Raw genomic sequence first — 17440 nt, forward strand, 5'->3', positions numbered from 1 at the left:
GCCACTCTGGAAATAGTTGACAGTTTCTTATTAAACTATACATGCAATTACTATACCACCCAGCAGTTAATTGCACTCGGGCATTTATCACAGAAAAATGAAAAACATTATGTTCACACAAAAACCTGTACTCTGGTTCTCATAGCTGCTTTACTTGTAATAGCCAAAAACAACAATCTAGATGTCCTTCAGTGGGTGACAAGCCATGATAAATCCATACCATGAAATAGTACTCAGCAATAAAAAGGAAGAAATTTCTGATATACACAAAAACTTGTATGAATCTCCAGGGAATTATGCTATGTGGGAAAATGCAATCTCAAAAGGTTAAATGGTATATCAGTCCATTTATCAATCCAATGGTGTATCAGTCCATTCTTACAATGACAAAATTATAAAAAGGGAGAACATACTAGTAGTTGTATGGGATAAAGATGAGGCCAGGGAGGGAATGACATGAAGGAGTAGATATGGTTATAAAAAGTCAGTAAGAGAGTTCCTGGAAGTCATGGGACAGTTCTGTTATTATGACTAGATACAGTTAGGTTTATTTATGAGTGAACGCAGATGTCATAAAATTCCAGACAACTGGATACTCTCTTATTCTCTCTCTCTCTCTCTCTCTGACACACACACACACACACACTCACACACACACACACACACACTCACACACATACAAATGAATACATGAAAAGCCGAGGACATCTGAATAGATTTGGTGATTGTATCAACGTCAAAACCCTAGCTGTGATATTTTACTATATTTTTGTAAAACAGTACTATTGGGGGAAACTGGGTAAAGGTACACAAGATCTCTCTGTATTCTTTCAATCCAGATTAAAGAGTGCTACTTATAACACATATCGTTTCAAACTCACCAAAATTGGGAGTGAGGCAGGCAGAGGCTGAAGCATCATCTTGGTCACAGCTATTTTTCATTACAGTTGAGTAACTCATTGTCCCAGAATTCATTTGTGGGCCAGATTCTGTTTTGAACAACATTTCAATATGTAAAACATTTTCTAGTGCTGAAAGACAAGAAATCTCAACCATGTTTTTTATATCAGGAGAAACTATCCTTCGGGAATAAAAGAAAAACAAAGACATTCTCAGACGAAGAAAAACTTTAAAAAGTGGTCACTGACTGACTTACCCTTAAAGGACAACTAAAAGAAGATCTTCAAACTGAAAGGATATGATTAAGGAAGGAATCTTGCAGCATCAGGAAGGAAGAACGAACAACACAAAGAGCAGAAATATGGGCATGGAGAAACTAGGTCACTCACACGTTGCTGGTGGGGGTAGAAAATGGTATAGACACTCTGGAAAACAACTTGGCAGTATTTTATAAAACTAAACACACCATTACCATAGGACCCAGCAACTGCACTCTTGGGCAGTATCTCAGAGAAATGAAAACTTGTGTTCACACAAAACCTATATGGTGTATGAGTGTTCATAGCAGCTTTACTTCTAATAGCCAAAACCAGGAAACAACCTAGATGTCTTTCAATACCTGAAAAGATAAACAAACCACGGTACATCTACACCATGGAATAGTACTCAGCAACAAAAAAGAAGGAACCATTTGGGGGCTTGCCTGTGGTAGAGGATACATGAACCTAATTAGACATATGATAAAAACTGAACTAAAACACATACATACACATGCACACAAATAAATACAAGTAAAACTGGGGACATCTCAATAATATCTGCAGAAGGTATCACGTCAACATCCTGTTTGTGATAATTTCTTATAGTTTTACAAGATGTTACTTTTGGGGAAAAGTGGTAATGGAAACACAGATTTCTCTGTATTATTTATTATAACTGCATGTGTAGCTAAATTTTTCTGAAAATAAAAACTTTAATTAGAAAAAGCTACCAATATCTTGCACTACGGATGCTAATCAATCTAGATTAAATAGTGCTACATATAGCAAGTATCATTTCAAACTCACTGAAATTGCAAGGGACGCTGTGATATAATGAGGAAACATTCTGGCGACTGTTGTTTTCTAATAAAGGTTGGTAATTTGTTTTCACAGACCTCTTTACTGAGCTGGTTCGTGCTTTTCCCAATGTTTCTATAAATAAAATATTTCAAATATTGAAAGACAATAAATCTCAATCATGAATTCTACACCAGGCAAAAGTATCCTTCAAATATAGAGAAGATAAAGACATTCTCACATGAGGGAAAACAAAAGTGTTTGTCACTAGCTGACATACACTTAAAGAATGGCTAAAGGAAAATCTTCAAACAGAAAAGAATGATGAAAAAGCAAATCTTGGAGCATCAAAAAGGAAGAAAAAACAATGAAAGCAGGGGAAATATGCATGTGGAGAAACCGGATCATTCATACATAATTGGGGAGAATGTAAAATGATACAGTCTCTCTGGAACACCATTTGGCAGTTTCTTATAAAACTAAACATGCAATTACTATACAACCAAGCCTTTTCACTCTTGGACATTTATCCAAGAGAAATCAAAACTTATGTTTATACAAAAATCTGTACATCAGTGGCCATCGCAACTTTACTTGCAATAGTCAAAAACTAGAAACAGCCGCGATATCTTCCAATGGATGAATGAATAAGCCAACTGTGAAACATCCATACCATGGAATAGTGTCCACAATAAAAAATAAGGACCACTCATACATCCAGCCGATCAGATGAATATTCGGGGAATTATGTACTGAGGCAGGTGTGGTTATAAAAGAGCAAGATGGGCCGGGCGTGGTGGCTCACGCCTGTAATCCCAGCACTTTAGGAGGCCAAGGCAGGTGGATCACTTGGTGCCAGGAGTTGGAGGCAAGCCTGGGCAACATGGTGAAATCCCATCTCTACAAAAACTATAAAAAAAAAAAAAAAACAGCCAGAGTTGGGTGCAGTGGCTCATGCCTGTAATCCCAGCACTTTGGGATGCCGAAGCAGGCAGATCACTTGAGGCCAGGAGTTCAAGACCAGCCTGGCCAACACAGTGAAACCCTGTCTCTACCAAAAAATACAAAAACTAGCTTGGTGTGGTGGCACATGCCTGTAATCCCAGGAACTTGGGAGGCTGAGGCACGAGAATCGCTTGAACCCAGGAGGCAGAGGTTGCAGTGAGTTGAGACTGCACCATTGCACTCCAGCCTGGGCAACAGATGGAGATTTTTGAGACTCTGTCTCAAAAGAAAAGGAAAGAATAGAAAAGAAAAGAAAAAAGAAAAAAGAAAGAGTAAAATGAGGCATCTCGGTAATCATGGAAATGTGTATCTTGATCATGGCAATGGGAATCAAACCTACTCATGTGACAAAACTAGGTAGAACTAAATGCACACAAACAATTTAACACAATTAAGTGGGAGATCTCAATAAGATGTGTGGATAATATCATTGTCAATATTCTGGTTGTGATGTTCTGTTACAGTTTTGCAAGATGTTATTGTTGGGAGGAATAGGTAAAGTGGAAGGGGTATTTCTCTGCATTATTTCTTACAACTACCTGTATATCTTAAATGGCCACAAAATTAAAAGTTTAGTTTAAAAAAATCTACCGCTAGTTTTACATTAAGGACTTTGATGGATGTAGATTAAACAGTGCTACTAATAACATGTATAATTTCAAACTCACCAAACTTGGGAGGAATGGAGAGCGATAAAGAGGTATTACCTTGGCTATGGCCCCTTCCTGATGAAGTTGGGTAATTCGCTGTCTGAGTATTGTTTTTTACGTTAGTTCCTGCTGTTTCTGGCATTTCTGTAACTTTTTCAAGTACTGAAAGAAAAGAACTCTCAACTATGAATTTTATACTGGGTGAAACTGTCCTTCAGGAAAGAAGGGAAAATAAAAACATCCTCACAAAACGGAAAATTAAAGGAATTTATCCCTCGCAGATTTACCCTTTAAAAATGGCTATAGGAAAACCTTCAAACAGAAAAGATACTACAACAGAAGAAATCTTGGAGTATCTGGAAAGAAGAAAGAATGATGGAAAGATCAGAAATACAGATATGGAGAAACTGGATCACTCATACATTGCTGTTGGAAATAAACAATAGTACAGCCTCTCTGGGAAACTGTTTGGCAGTTTCTTATAAAACTAAACATGCTAGTACCATACGACTCAGCAACTGTTGTCTTGGTATTCATGACAGAGAAATGAAAACTTATATTTACCCAAAAACCAGTACACAGTACATGAATGTTCAAAGTGGCTTTACTTGTAATATCCAAAAATTGAAAGAAAAAAACCAGCTGTCTTTCAATAGATGAATGGTTTAAAAAAAAAAAAAAACTGTTCCTATCTGTACCATGGAAAGGAAGGAACTATTCATCAATAGAAAGAAACTACTGAGAAATGAAAACTTACATTTATACAAAAATGTGTACATGAATATTCATAGCAGCTTTACACACAGTAGACAAAAAATAAAAATAAAATAAAAACACAAAAAACCCATCAGACGTCCCTCAGCAGGTGAATGGTTGAACAAAACATAGTATATCCAGACATGCAATACTATTCAGCAATAGGAATAAACTATTAATAGAAAAAACAACCTGGACGAGTCTCTAGGAAATTAAGCTGAGTGAAAAAAATCCAATTCCAAATATGATTCCACTTATATAACAATTGAAAGAGACAAAATTATAGAGGTAGAGAAGAGATCAGTGGAAGCCAGGTGTTAGGAATGGGTCATGAGGTGTTATGGAAGGGTGACCTGAGAGAGTTGGTGTGGTTATCAAAGGCAACACAACAGTGCCTCGTGCTGATGGAAATGATCTCTACCTTGACTGTGGTGGTGGGCACACAAACCTACTTGTGGAATAAAGCTGCATAGTACTAAACACACACACACACACACAAATAAATACAAGTAAAATGGGACATCTCTATAAGATCTGTGGCTTGTATAAATGTGAATATCCTGGGTTGTAATATTTCTGTTGTATTTTTGCTAAATGTAATTATTGGGGGAAATTAGGTAAAGGGTAGTCAGGATTTTTTTGTCTTATTTCTTATACCTGTGTATGATTTCTGAACTATCTCAATATGAAAAGTTTACTTTGTAAAAAGCTATCACTAAGAATTAATATTAAGAATGTTGATGAATCTAGATGAGAGGGCTGCTTGTGATATCCATTATTTCAAACTCACCAAAATTAGAAGTGATGGGAAGATTTGAAGACGCTGGATTTGGGGCACTCGTATTTCCCAATAAAGATGGGTAATACACTGTCTGAGAGTTATTTTCCATGCTGGTTTCTGTTGTTCCTGGCATTTCAATAAGTATAATTTTCTCAGCTACTGAAAAAGAAACAGAATGCTCAATCATAAATTCTACATGAGGCAAAACTATCCTTCTGGAAAAAAGGTAAAGACATTTCTCAAACAAAAGAAAACTAAAAGAATCTGTTCCTAGCCGACTTATCCATATGAAATCTCCAGGCCTGGTGCAGTGTCTCACGCCTACAATCCCAAAACTTTGGGAGGCAGAGACAAATGGATTGCCTGAGCCCAGAAGTTCAAGACCAGCCTGGATAACATGAGACCCCCACCTCTACAAAAAAAAAAAAAATTAAAAATTAGCCAGGAGTGATAGCAAGTACCTGTAGTCCTAGCTGAGTCAGGAGGCTGAGGGAGCATCACCGGAGCCCGGGAGGTGGAGGCTGCAGTGAGCCATGATCGCACCACTGCACTCCAGCCTGGATGACAGAGTGAAAAGAAAGAAAGAAAAGAAAGAGAAGAGAAGAGAAGAGGAGGGGAGGGGAGGGGAGGGGAGGGGAGGGGAGGGGAGGGGAGGGGAGGGGAGGGGAGGGGAGGGAGGGAAGGGAAGGGAAGGGAAGGGAAGGGAAGGGAAGGGAAGGGAAGGAAAGGAAAGGAAAGGAAGAAGAAAGAGAGAGAGAAAGAGCGAGAGAAAGAGAGAGGAAGGAAGGAAGGAGGGAAGGAAGGGAGGGAGGGAGGGAGGGAGGGAGGGAGGGAAGGAAATGTTAAAACAGTAAGGATATGATGAAAGGAATCCTGGAGCATCAGGAAGGAAGAAAGACTAATAGAAAGACCAGATATATAGGCCGGGTGCAGTGGCTCCACCTGTAATCCCAACACTTTGGGAGGCTGAGGTGGGTGGATCCCGAGGTCAGGAGTTCAAGACCAGCCTAGCCAACATGGCAAAACCCCATTTCTACTAAAAATACAACAATTCGCCGGGTATGGTGGTGAGTGCCTGTAATCCCAGCTACTTGGGAGGCTGAGGCAGGAGAACTGCTTGAACCTGGGAGGTGGAGGTTGCAGTAAGCCGAGATCACACCACTGCACTCCAGCCTGGACGACAGAGTAAGACTCTGTCTCAATAAAAAAAAAAAAAAAAAAAAAAAAAAAAAGGAAAGGAAAGGAGAGAAAAAAGAAAGGTAAGAAATATAAACATGGAGAAACGATCACCCATATAAGTAAAGCCGTTCTGGAAAAATGTTTGGCAGTTTCTTATAAAACTAAACATGCTAGTACCATAAGACCCAGCAATTGTGCTCTTGACATTCATGACAACGAAATGAAAACTTATATTTATCCAAAAACCAGTACAGGAATGTTCAGAGCAGTTTAGTCCTAATACCAAAGAGTGGGGAGGGGGGAAATAATGGCGTTCAATTGGTAAATGGTTAAAAACAACTACTGTATATCCAAACCACGGAAGATTATCAGAAAAAAAAAGAGGAACAGCTGATACACACAACAACCTGTATAAGTCTTTACGGAATCATACTGACTGAAAACAAAACAAAAAAAAACCTACCTGCCATAAGATTCCCTTTATATTACACTCTTAAAGTCACAAAATTATAGAAGCCAGTGTTTGTCAGGAGCTAGGGAACAGTCAATGGGGAAGAAAAGGGTGACCTGAGAGAGGTGGGGGTGGTTATCAAAGATGAGGCAGCCTGGTGGTGATGGAAATGTTCTGTCTTGACTGTGGTGGTGAGAATCAAACCTATTCATGGAAAAAAATTTGCAAAGAAAGAAATACAGATACACCCACAGATTATTATAAGTAAAACTTGGGATATCTCAGTTATATCTGTGTATTTTATCAATGTCAATATCCTGTTGTGTTAATTTACTATAGTTTTGTAAGATGGTATTGTTGGGAGAAAAGGGTAAAGCATAAAGAGGATCATTTCTATTATTTCTTACAAATACATGTGAATCTAAAATTATTTCAAAATAAAAATGGCTGGGCACAGTGGCTCACACCTATAATCCCAGCACTTTGGGAGGCCGAGGAGGGCAGATCACCTAAGGTCAGGAGTTAGAGACCAGTCTGGCCAACATGGTGAAATCCCGCCTCTATTAAAAATACAAAAATTAGACGGGCATAGTGGCATGCCCTATAGTTCAAGCTACTCAAGAGGCTGAGGCAGGAGAATCTCTTGAACCCAGGAGGCGGAGGTTGCAGTGAGCCGAGACCACACCACTGCACTCCAGCCTGGGTGACAAAGTGAGACTCCATCTCAAAAAAATAAAAATAAAAGTTTAATTTTAAAAATGAGCTACAACTAGATTGTATTAAGGATGTTAATCGATCCAGATTCAATAGTGTCACTTGTAATGCAGCATCTGAAACTCACCAAAATTAGGTGTGAGGCCGGCAGATAAAGAGGAAGAACATAGGCCGCTGCCATTTTCCAAAGAAATTGGGTAATTCATTGTCTGAGGGTTGCTTTCCAGCCTGGTTTCTGCAATTGTTGACATACCTACAGAAAGAACATTTTTCAAGTGGTTAGGAACTCTCAACCGTGAATTTATACATAGTGAAATTCTCCTTGAGTAATGATATGGTTTGGCTGTGTCCCCACCCAAATCTCACCTTGAATTGTATTTCCCAGAATTCCCACATGCTGTGGGAGGGACCCGGGGGAGGTAATTGAACCATGGGGGCCAGTCTTTCCCATGCTATTCTCGTGGTAGTGAATAAGTTTCATGAGATCTGATGGGCTTATCAAGGGTTTCTGCTTTTGCTTCTTCCTTATTTTTCTCTTGCCACTACCATGTAAGAAGTGCCTTTCACCTCCTGCCATTATTATGAGGCCTCCCCAGCCATGTGGAACTATAAGTCCAATCAAACCTCTCTTTGTTCTCAGTTTTGGGTATGTCTTTATCAGCAGTGTGAAAACAAACTAATACGAGTAATTAACAGGCAATAAGGACATTCTCACATGAAGGAAAACTAGGATTACTTATCCCGCATAGACTTGCCCTTAAAGAAAGGCCAAAGGAAAATCTTTATGCAGAAAGAATATGATGAAAAAAATGGGTCTTTGGGCATCGGGAAGAAATAAAGAAGAGAAAGAGCAGAAATATGCATGCAGAGAAATTGGATCACTCAGATGTTACTGGTGAGGAGATAAAATGATACAGCCCCGCCTTTCTGCCCATGGACTCCGCTGAAGAAGCATCACTAAAGTCTCTCTTCTCCCTGCCGTCATGTCTAAGTCAGAGTCTCCTAAAAAGCCCCAACAACTGAGGAAACTCTTCATTGGAGGGTTGAGCTTTGAAACAACCAATGAGAGCCTGTGAAGCCATTCTGAGCAATGGGGAACGCTGATGAACTCTGTGGTAATGAGAGATCCAAACACCAAGTGTTCCAGGGGCTTTGGGTTTGTCACATATCCCACTGTGGAGGAGGTGGATGCAGCCATAAATGCAAGGCCACACAAGGTGGATGGAAAAGTTTTGGAACCAAAGAGAGTTGTCTCAAGAGAAGATTCTCAAAGACCAGGTGCCCACTTAACTGTGAAAAAGATATTTGTTGGTGGCATTAAAGAAGACACTGAATGACATCACCCAAGAGATTATTTTGAACAGTATGGAAAAATTGAAGTGATTGAAATCATGACTGACTGAGGCAGTGGCAAGAAAAGGGGTTTTGCCTTTGTAACCTTTGATGACCATGACTCTGTAGATAAGACTGTCATTCAGAAATAGCATACTGTGAATGGCCACAACTGTGAAGTCAGGAAAGCCCCGTCAAAGCAAGAGATGGCGAGTGCTTCTTCCAGCCAAAGAGGTCGAAGTGGTTCTGGAAACTTTGGTGGTGGTCGTGGAGGTGGTTTCGGTGGGAATGACAACTTTGATCGTGGAGGAAACTTCAGTGGTCATGGTGGCTTTGGTGGCAGCCGTGGTGATGGTGGATATGGTAGCAGTGGGGATGGCTATAATGGATTTGGTAATGATGGAAGCAATTTTGGAGGTGGTGGAAGCTACAATGATTTTGGCAATTACAACAGTCTTCAAATTTTGGACCCATGAAGGGAGGAAACGTGGGAGGCAGAAGCTCTGGCCCCTATGGTAGTGGAGGCCAATACTTTGCCAAACCACAAAACCAAGGTGGCTATGGTGGTTCCAGTAGCAGCAGTAGCTATGGCAGTGGCAGAAGATTTTAATTAGGAAACAAAACTTAGCAGGAGAGGAGGGCCAGAGAAGTGACAGGGAAGCTACAGGTGACAACAGATTTGTGAACTGAACCAAGCACAGTGGTGGCAGGGCCTAGCTGCTATGAAGAAGAGATGTTTTAGACAAATACTCACATGTATGGGCAAAAAATTCGAGGGCTGTATTTGTGACTAATTGTATAACAGGTTATTTTAGTTTCTGTTCTGTGGAAAGTATAAAACATTCCAACATAGAGTTTTAATGTAGATTTTATTTTCTTGCATTCATGCTGTTGATTGCTACATGTAATAGTCTGATCATTAACAATGAATAAATGTCTTTTTTAAAAAAGATACAGCCCCTCTAAAAAAAAGCTTAGCATTTTCTTACAAAACTAAATATGGAGTACCATATAACCCAAAATTGCATGCAAACTTGTTTACACAAAAACCAGTACATAAATGTTCATAGAGCTTTACTTGTATTGACCAAAAATAGAAAACACCCCTGATGTCATTCAATGAATGAACAGATAAACAGTTATACATCACTACTATGGAATAGTACTCAACAATAAAAATGGAAGAACTATTGATGCATACAACAATTGGTATGAATCTCGAGAAAATTATGTTTAGTGAGAAAAAGCCATGCTCAAAAGGTTACACAGCATTTAGTTGTATTTAAGTAACAACATTCAAATAATGAAATTCTGGCAAGCAAAGTGAGATTGCTGACTATCAGTAGTTAAGATAGGGCAAGATGAGAGAGAAGGGAGATCAGGGGAGGTGGCTGTGGTTAAAAAAGAACAATATAAAGGATCCTTGTAGTGATGATGGAAATGTTCTGTATTGTAACTAATAGTGGACATGTAAACTGACTCATGATTAAATTTCATAGAACTAAATACACACACACTGATGTGGATTTAATCAATGCCAATATCCTGGTTGCAGGATATAGTTCCTTAAGATGTTATCACTGAGGAAAATGGGTGAAGTACACATGGGATCTCTGTACAGTTTCTTACAACCACATGTGAATTCAAAATTATCTCAAAATAAAAAGGCTAGTTTTTTGGTTTGTTTTTTTTTTTAAAGAGCTATCACTGACTTGCATTCAGGATGTTGATGGAAAATAAACTCTCAGCCACAAATTCTATGCCCAGCAAAACTATCCTTAAAGAATGTAAGGAAAATAAAGACATTTTCAAATGCAGGAAAACTAAAGAAACCTGAAAGAAAGGCTGAAGGAAAGTATTCAAACAGAAAGGAATTGATGAAAACAGAAAATATAGAGCATCCAGAAGGAAGAACAACAGAAATAACAGAAATATGAATGTGGAGAAACTGGATCACTCACGCATTGCTGGTGGAAATGGAAATGGAAGATAATACAGACTCTCTGGAAAACTATTTGGCAGTTTCTTATAAAACTAAACATGCTAGTACCATAAGGCTTAGCAATTACACTCATAGCATTCATGACAGAGAAATGAAAACTTATATTTACAGAAAAACCTGTTTATGACTGTTCATAGCGGCTTCACTCTTAATATCCAAAAACTGGAAAAAAACAATTTGATGCCTTTTCAATGGGTGAATGGCTAAACAAACTGTGGCATAGCCATACTATGAAATATAAATCAAAAATAAAAAGGAGGGTAGGCTGGGCATGGTGGCTCACACCTGTAATCTCAGCACTTTGGGAGGCCAGGGCAGGCAGACGACTTGAGGTCAGGAGTCTGTGACCAGCCTGGCCAACATGGTGAAACCCTGTCTCTACCAAAACTACAAAAATTAGCTGGGCATGGTGGCACACACTTGTAATCCTAGCTATTCAGGAGGCTGGGGCATGAGAATTGCTTGAATCCAGGAGGCAGAAGTTGCAGTAAGCCAAGATCGCGCCACTGCACTCCAGCCTGGGCAACAGAGGAGACTATGTCTTAAAAAAAAAAAAAAGGAGGAAACTCCTGATACATGCAACAAGCTGGCTGAGTTTTCAGAGAACCATACTGAGTGAAAAACACCAATCCCCCAAAATTACATACTGTAACATTCCCTTAATGTAATATTCTTGAAGTGACAAAATTATAAACAGAGAACAGATCAGTAGTTACCAGGTGTTAGGGATGGGGCAGGTTGAAAGGAAGGGATGACATGAGGAAAGTGAATGTGATTATCAAAGGGCAAGACGAGGCATCTTTGCAGTAATAGAAACGTTCTATGTCTTGCTGGAGGTAGACATTAAAACTACCTGTGATAAAACTGCAAAGAACTAAACAGACAGACACAAATTAATTACAAGTAAACCTGGGGACATCTCAGTAAGATCTGTGGAGTGTATCAATATCAATACCTTGGATGTGATATTTTACTATAGTTTTAAAGATGTTATCCTTTGGAGGAAATGGCTAAATCATAAACAGGTCTCTGTATTATTTCTTACAACTGTGTGTGAATCTAAAATTATCTCAAACTAAAAAGTTTAATTTGAAAAGAGTCACACTAGCTGACACTAAAAATACTGGTGAATCAGGCTGGGCGCTCATGCCTGTAATCCCAGCACTTTGGGAGGCAGAGGCGGGCAGATCACCTGAGGTTGAGAGTTGGAGACCAGCCTGACCAACATGGAGAAACCTCGTCTCTACAAAAAATACAAAAAAAAATTAGCCAGGCATGGTGGTGCATGCCTGTAATCCCAGCTACTCAGGAGGCTGAGGTAGGAGAATCACTTGAACCTGGGAGGCAGAGGTTGCAGTGAGCCAAGATCGTGCTATTGTACTCCAGCCTGGGCAACAAGAACAAAACTCCATCTCAAAAAAAAAAAAAAAAAAATAGCTGGCAAATCAAGATTAAATAACACTATCTGCATATTTCTTATCTATTTATTTATTTATTTATTTACTTTAGACAGAGTTTCACTCTTGTTGCCCAGGCTGGAGTTAAGTGGCACGATCTCAGCCCACTGCAACCTCCACCTCCAGGTTCAAGTGATTCTCCTGCCTCGGCCTCCTGAGTAGCTGGGATTACAGGTGCCCACCATCACGCCCAGCTAATTTTTTGTATTTTTAGTAGAGATGGGGTTTCACCATGTTGGTCAGGCTGGTCTCAAACTTCTGATGTCAGGTGATCCACCCGCCTCAGTCTCCCAAAGTGCTGGGATTACAGGCATGAGCCACCATGCCCAGCATTATGTATCATTTCAAACTCAACAAAATAGGGGGGGGATGAAGACAGATAAAGAGGCAGTATTTTGGCCACTGTAATTTCCCATTAAAGTTGGGTAATTCACTGTCTCAGCGCTGTTTTTACTGCTGTTTGCTGGTCTTTCTGGCATTTCTATAAATAAAAAGTTTTCAAGAGCTGTAATACAAGAACTTCACCCACAAATTCTATACCAAGCAAAATTATCCTTCAAGAAAGAAAGGGAAACAGACATTCACACACAAAGGAAAACAAAAAGAATTTGTCCCCAACAGACTTACCCTTAAAGAAAGATTAAAGAAAACTCTTCAATCAAAAAAAAGAAAATCATGAAAGAATGAATCTTGGAGCATCAGGAAGAAAGAACAAAAGAAAGAGGAGAAATATGCATTCAGAGAAAACAGATCACCCATATATAGCTGGCAGGAATGTCAGATGGTACAGCCCCCCTGGAAAATAGTTAGGCAGTTTCTCATAAAACTAAACATGCATGTCCAAACTCATCACACTGGGTATAATAAATATGTGCAGTTTTTTACTTATTAATTACTACGGTTTGAAGGTATCTTTTCCAAAATTCAGGTGTTGCCAATGTGATCATATTAAGAAATGGGACCTTTAAGAGATGATTAAGCTATGAGGGCTTCTCCCTCATGAATGGGATGGAGGCCCTTATAAAAGAGGCTTCACGGCGGAGCAAGATGGCCGAATAGGAACAGCTCCAGTCTCCAGCTCCCAGCGCGAGCGACACAGAAGACAGGTGATTTCTGCATTTTCAACTGAGGTACTGGGTTCATCTCACTAGGGAGTGCCGGACAATTGGTGCTGGTCAGCTGCTGCAGCCCGACCAGCAAGAGCTGAAGCAGGGCGAGGCATCGCCTCACCCGGGAAGCGCAAGGGGGAAGGGAATCCTTTTTCCTAGCCAGGGGAACTGAGACACACAACACCTGGAAAATCGGGTAACTCCCACCCCAATACTGCGCTGTACCAAGGGTCTTAGCAAATGGTCACACCAGGAGATTATATCCCACACCTGGCCGGGAGGGTCCCATGCCAACCCACGGAGCCTCCCTCATTGCTAGCACAGCAGTCTGCGATCTAACTGCAAGGCAGCAGCGAGGCTGGGGGAGGGGCGCCTGCCATTGCTGAGGCTTAAGTAGGTAAACAAAGCCACTGGGAAGCTCGAACTGGGTGGAGCTCACAGCAGCTCAAGGAGCCCTGCCTGTCTCTGTAGACTCCACCTCTGGGGACAGGGCACAGCTAATCAACAACAATAACAACAACAAAGCAGCAGAAACCTCTGCAGACACAAACGACTCTGTCTGACAGCTTTGAAGAGAGCAGTGGATCTCCCAACACGGAGGTTGAGATCTGAGAACAGACAGACTGCCTGCTCAAGTGGGTCCCTGACTCCTGAGTAGCCTAACTGGGAGACATCCCCCACTAGGGGCAGTCTGACACCCCACACCTCACAGGGTGGAGTACACCCCTGAGAGGAAGCTTCCAAAGCAAGAATCAGACAGGTACACTCGCTGTTCAGCAATATTCTATATTCTGCAGCCTCTGCTGCTGATACCCAGGCAAACAGGGTCTGGAGTGGACCTCAAGCAATCTCCAACAGACCTACAGCTGAGGGCCCTGACTGTCAGAAGGAAAACTAACAAGCAGGAAGGACACCCACACCAAAACCCCATCAGTACATCACCATCATCAAAGACCAGAGGGAGATAAAACCACAAAGATGGGGAAAAAGCAGGGCAGAAAAGCTGGAAATTCAAAAAATAAGAGTGCATCTCTCCCTGCAAAGGAACGCAGCTCATCACCAGCAACGGATCAAAGCTGGACGGAGGATGACTTTGACGAGATGAGAGAAGAAGGCTTCAGTCTATCAAACTTCTCAGAGCTAAAGGAGGAATTATGTACCCAGCGCAAAGAAACTAAAAATCTTGTAAAAAGAGTGGAAGAATTGATAACTAGAATAATTAATGCAGAGAAGGCCAGAAACGAACTGACAGAGATGAAAACCATGACACGAGAAATATATGACAAACGCACAAGCTTCAGTAACCAACTCGATCAACTGGAAGAAAGAGTATCAGCGATTGAGGATCAAATGAATGAAATGAAGCGAGAAGAGAAATCTAAAGAAAAAAGAAAAAAAGAAATGAACAAAGCCTGCAAGAAGTACGGGATTATGTAAAAAGACCAAATCTACGTCTGATTGGGGTGCCTGAAAGTGAGGGGGAAAATGGAACCAAGTTGGAAAACACTCTTCAGGATATCATCCAGGAGAACTTCCCCAACCTAGTAGGGCAGGCCAACATTCAAATTCAGGAAATACAGAGAATGCCACAAAGATACTCCTCAAGGAGAGCAACTCCAAGACACATAATTGCCAGATTCACCAAAGTTGAAATGAAGGAAAAAATCTTAAGGGAAGCCAGAGAGAAAGGTTGGGTTACCCACAAAGGGAAGCCCATCAGACTAACAGCAGATCTCTCAGCAGAAACTCTACAAGCCAGAAGAGAGTGGAGGCCAATATTCAACATTCTTAAAGAAAAGAATTTTCAACCCAGAATTTCATATCCAGCCAAACTAAGTTTCATCAGTGAAAGAGAAATTAAATCCTTTACAGATAAGCAAATGCTTAGAGATTTTGTCACCACCAGGCCTGCCTTACAAGAGACCCTGAAGGAAGCCCTAAACATGGAAAGGAACAACCGGTACCAGCCATTGCAAAAACATGCCAAAATGTAAAGACCATCGAGGCTAGGAAGAAACTGCATCAACTAACGAGCAAAATAACCAGTTAATATCATAATGGCAGGATCAAGTTCACACATAACAATATTAACCTTAAATGTAAATGGACTAAATGGTCCAATTAAAAGACACAGACTGGCAAACTGGATAAAGAGTCAGGACCCATCAGTTTGCTGTATTCAGGAGACCCATCTCACATGCAGAGACACACATAGGCTCAAAATAAAGGGATGGAGGAAGATCTACCAAGCAAATGGAGAACAAAAAAAAGCAGGGGTTGCAATCCTGGTCTCTGATAAAACAGACTTTAAACCATCAAAGATCAAAAGAGACAAAGAAGGCCATTACATAATGGTAAAGGGATCAATTCAACAGGAAGAGCTAACTATCCTAAATATATATGCACCCAATACAGGGGCACCCAGATTCATAAAGCAAGTCCTTAGAGACTTACAAAAAGACTTAGACTCCCATACAATAATAATGGGAGACTTCAACACCCCACTGTCAACATTAGACAGATCCACGAGGCAGAAAGTTAATAAGGATATCCAGGAATTGAACTCATCTCTGCAGCAAGCAGACCTAATAGACATCTACAGAACTCTCCACCCCAAATCAACAGAATATACATTCTTCTCACCACCACATCACACTTATTCCAAAATTGACCACATAATTGGAAGTAAAGCACTCCTCAGCAAATGTACAAGAACAGAAATTATAACAAACTGTCTCTCAGACCACAGTGCAATCAAACTAGAACTCAGGACTAAGAAACTCAATCAAAACCGCTCAACTACATGGAAACTGAATAACCTGCCCATGAATGACTACTGGGTACATAACGAAATGAAGGCAGAAATAAAGATGTTCTTTGAAACCAATGAGAACAAAGATACAACATACCAGAATCTCTGGGACACATTTAAAGCAGTGTGTAGAGGGAAATTTATAGCACTAAATGCCCACAAGAGAAAGCTGGAAAGATCTAAAATGGACACTCTAACATCACAATTAAAAGAACTAGAGAAGCAAGAGCAAACACATTCAAAAGCTAGCAGAAGGCAAGAAATAACCAAGATGAGAGCAGAACTGAAGGAGATAGAGACACAAAAAACCCTCCAAAAAATCAATGAATCCAGGAGTTGGTTTTTTGAAAAGATCAACAAAATTGATCGACCGCTAGCAAGACTAATAAAGAAGAAAAGAGAGAAGAATCAAAGATGCAATAAAAATGATAAAGGGGATATCACCACCGACCCCACAGAAATACAAACTACCATCAGAGAATACTATAAACACCTCTACGCAAATCAACTAGAAAATCTAGAAGAAACGGAAAATTTCCTGGACACTTACACTCTCCCAAGACTAAACCAGGAAGAAGCTGAATCCCTGAATAGACCAATAGCAGGCTCTGCAATTGAGGCAATAATTAATAGCCTACCAACCAAAAAAAGTCCAAGACCAGATGGATTCACAGCTGAATTCTACCAGAGGCACAAGGAGGAGCTGGTACCATTCCTTCTGAAACTATTCCAATCAATAGAAAAAGAGGGAATCCTCCCTAACTCATTTTATGAGGCCAACATCATCCTGATACCAAAGCCTGGCAGAGACACAACAAAAAAAGAGAATTTTAGACCAATATCCCTGATGAACATCCATGCAAAAATCCTCAAAAAAATACTGGCAAACCGGATTCAGCAGCACATCAAAAAGCTTATCCACCATGATCAAGTGGGCTTCATCCCTGGGATGCAAGGCTGGTTCAACATACGCAAATCAATAAACATAATCCAGCATATAAACAGAACCAAAGACAAAAACCACATGATTATCTCAATAGATGCAGAAAAGGCCTTTGACAAAATTCAACAGCCCTTCATGCTAAAAATGCTCAATATATTCGGTATTGATGGAACATATCTCAAAATAATAAGAGCTATTTATGACAAACCCACAGCCAATATCATATTGAATGGGCAAAAACTGGAAAAATTCCCTTTGAAAACTGGCACAAGACAGGGATGCCCTCTCTCA

General features: G+C 40.2%; 1 protein-coding gene and 1 pseudogene across 2 annotated transcripts in view; one reads left to right on the top strand and one right to left on the bottom strand.

Moving 5' to 3' along the window:
• The window catches only part of BEND2 (BEN domain containing 2), a 60970-nt gene that overhangs the window by 25821 nt on the left and 17709 nt on the right, over nt 1-17440 (bottom strand). The window contains exons 6-8 of one of the 2 annotated variants that reach the window (XM_030934351.1): nt 12641-12766; nt 5160-5306; nt 882-989 (exon numbers count right to left, since the gene is read on the bottom strand). In XM_030934351.1, coding sequence (XP_030790211.1) covers nt 882-989; nt 5160-5306; nt 12641-12766 — 381 coding nt within the window. The remainder of the gene's footprint in view (nt 1-881; nt 990-5159; nt 5307-12640; nt 12767-17440) is intronic. The other variant, XM_030934352.1, reaches the window with a different exon arrangement.
• Nucleotides 8478-9481, top strand: LOC104661943 (annotated as a pseudogene).

This window comes from Rhinopithecus roxellana, chromosome 7, assembly GCF_007565055.1.
Source record: "Rhinopithecus roxellana isolate Shanxi Qingling chromosome 7, ASM756505v1, whole genome shotgun sequence".
Classification (NCBI taxonomy): Eukaryota; Metazoa; Chordata; class Mammalia; order Primates; family Cercopithecidae; genus Rhinopithecus; species Rhinopithecus roxellana.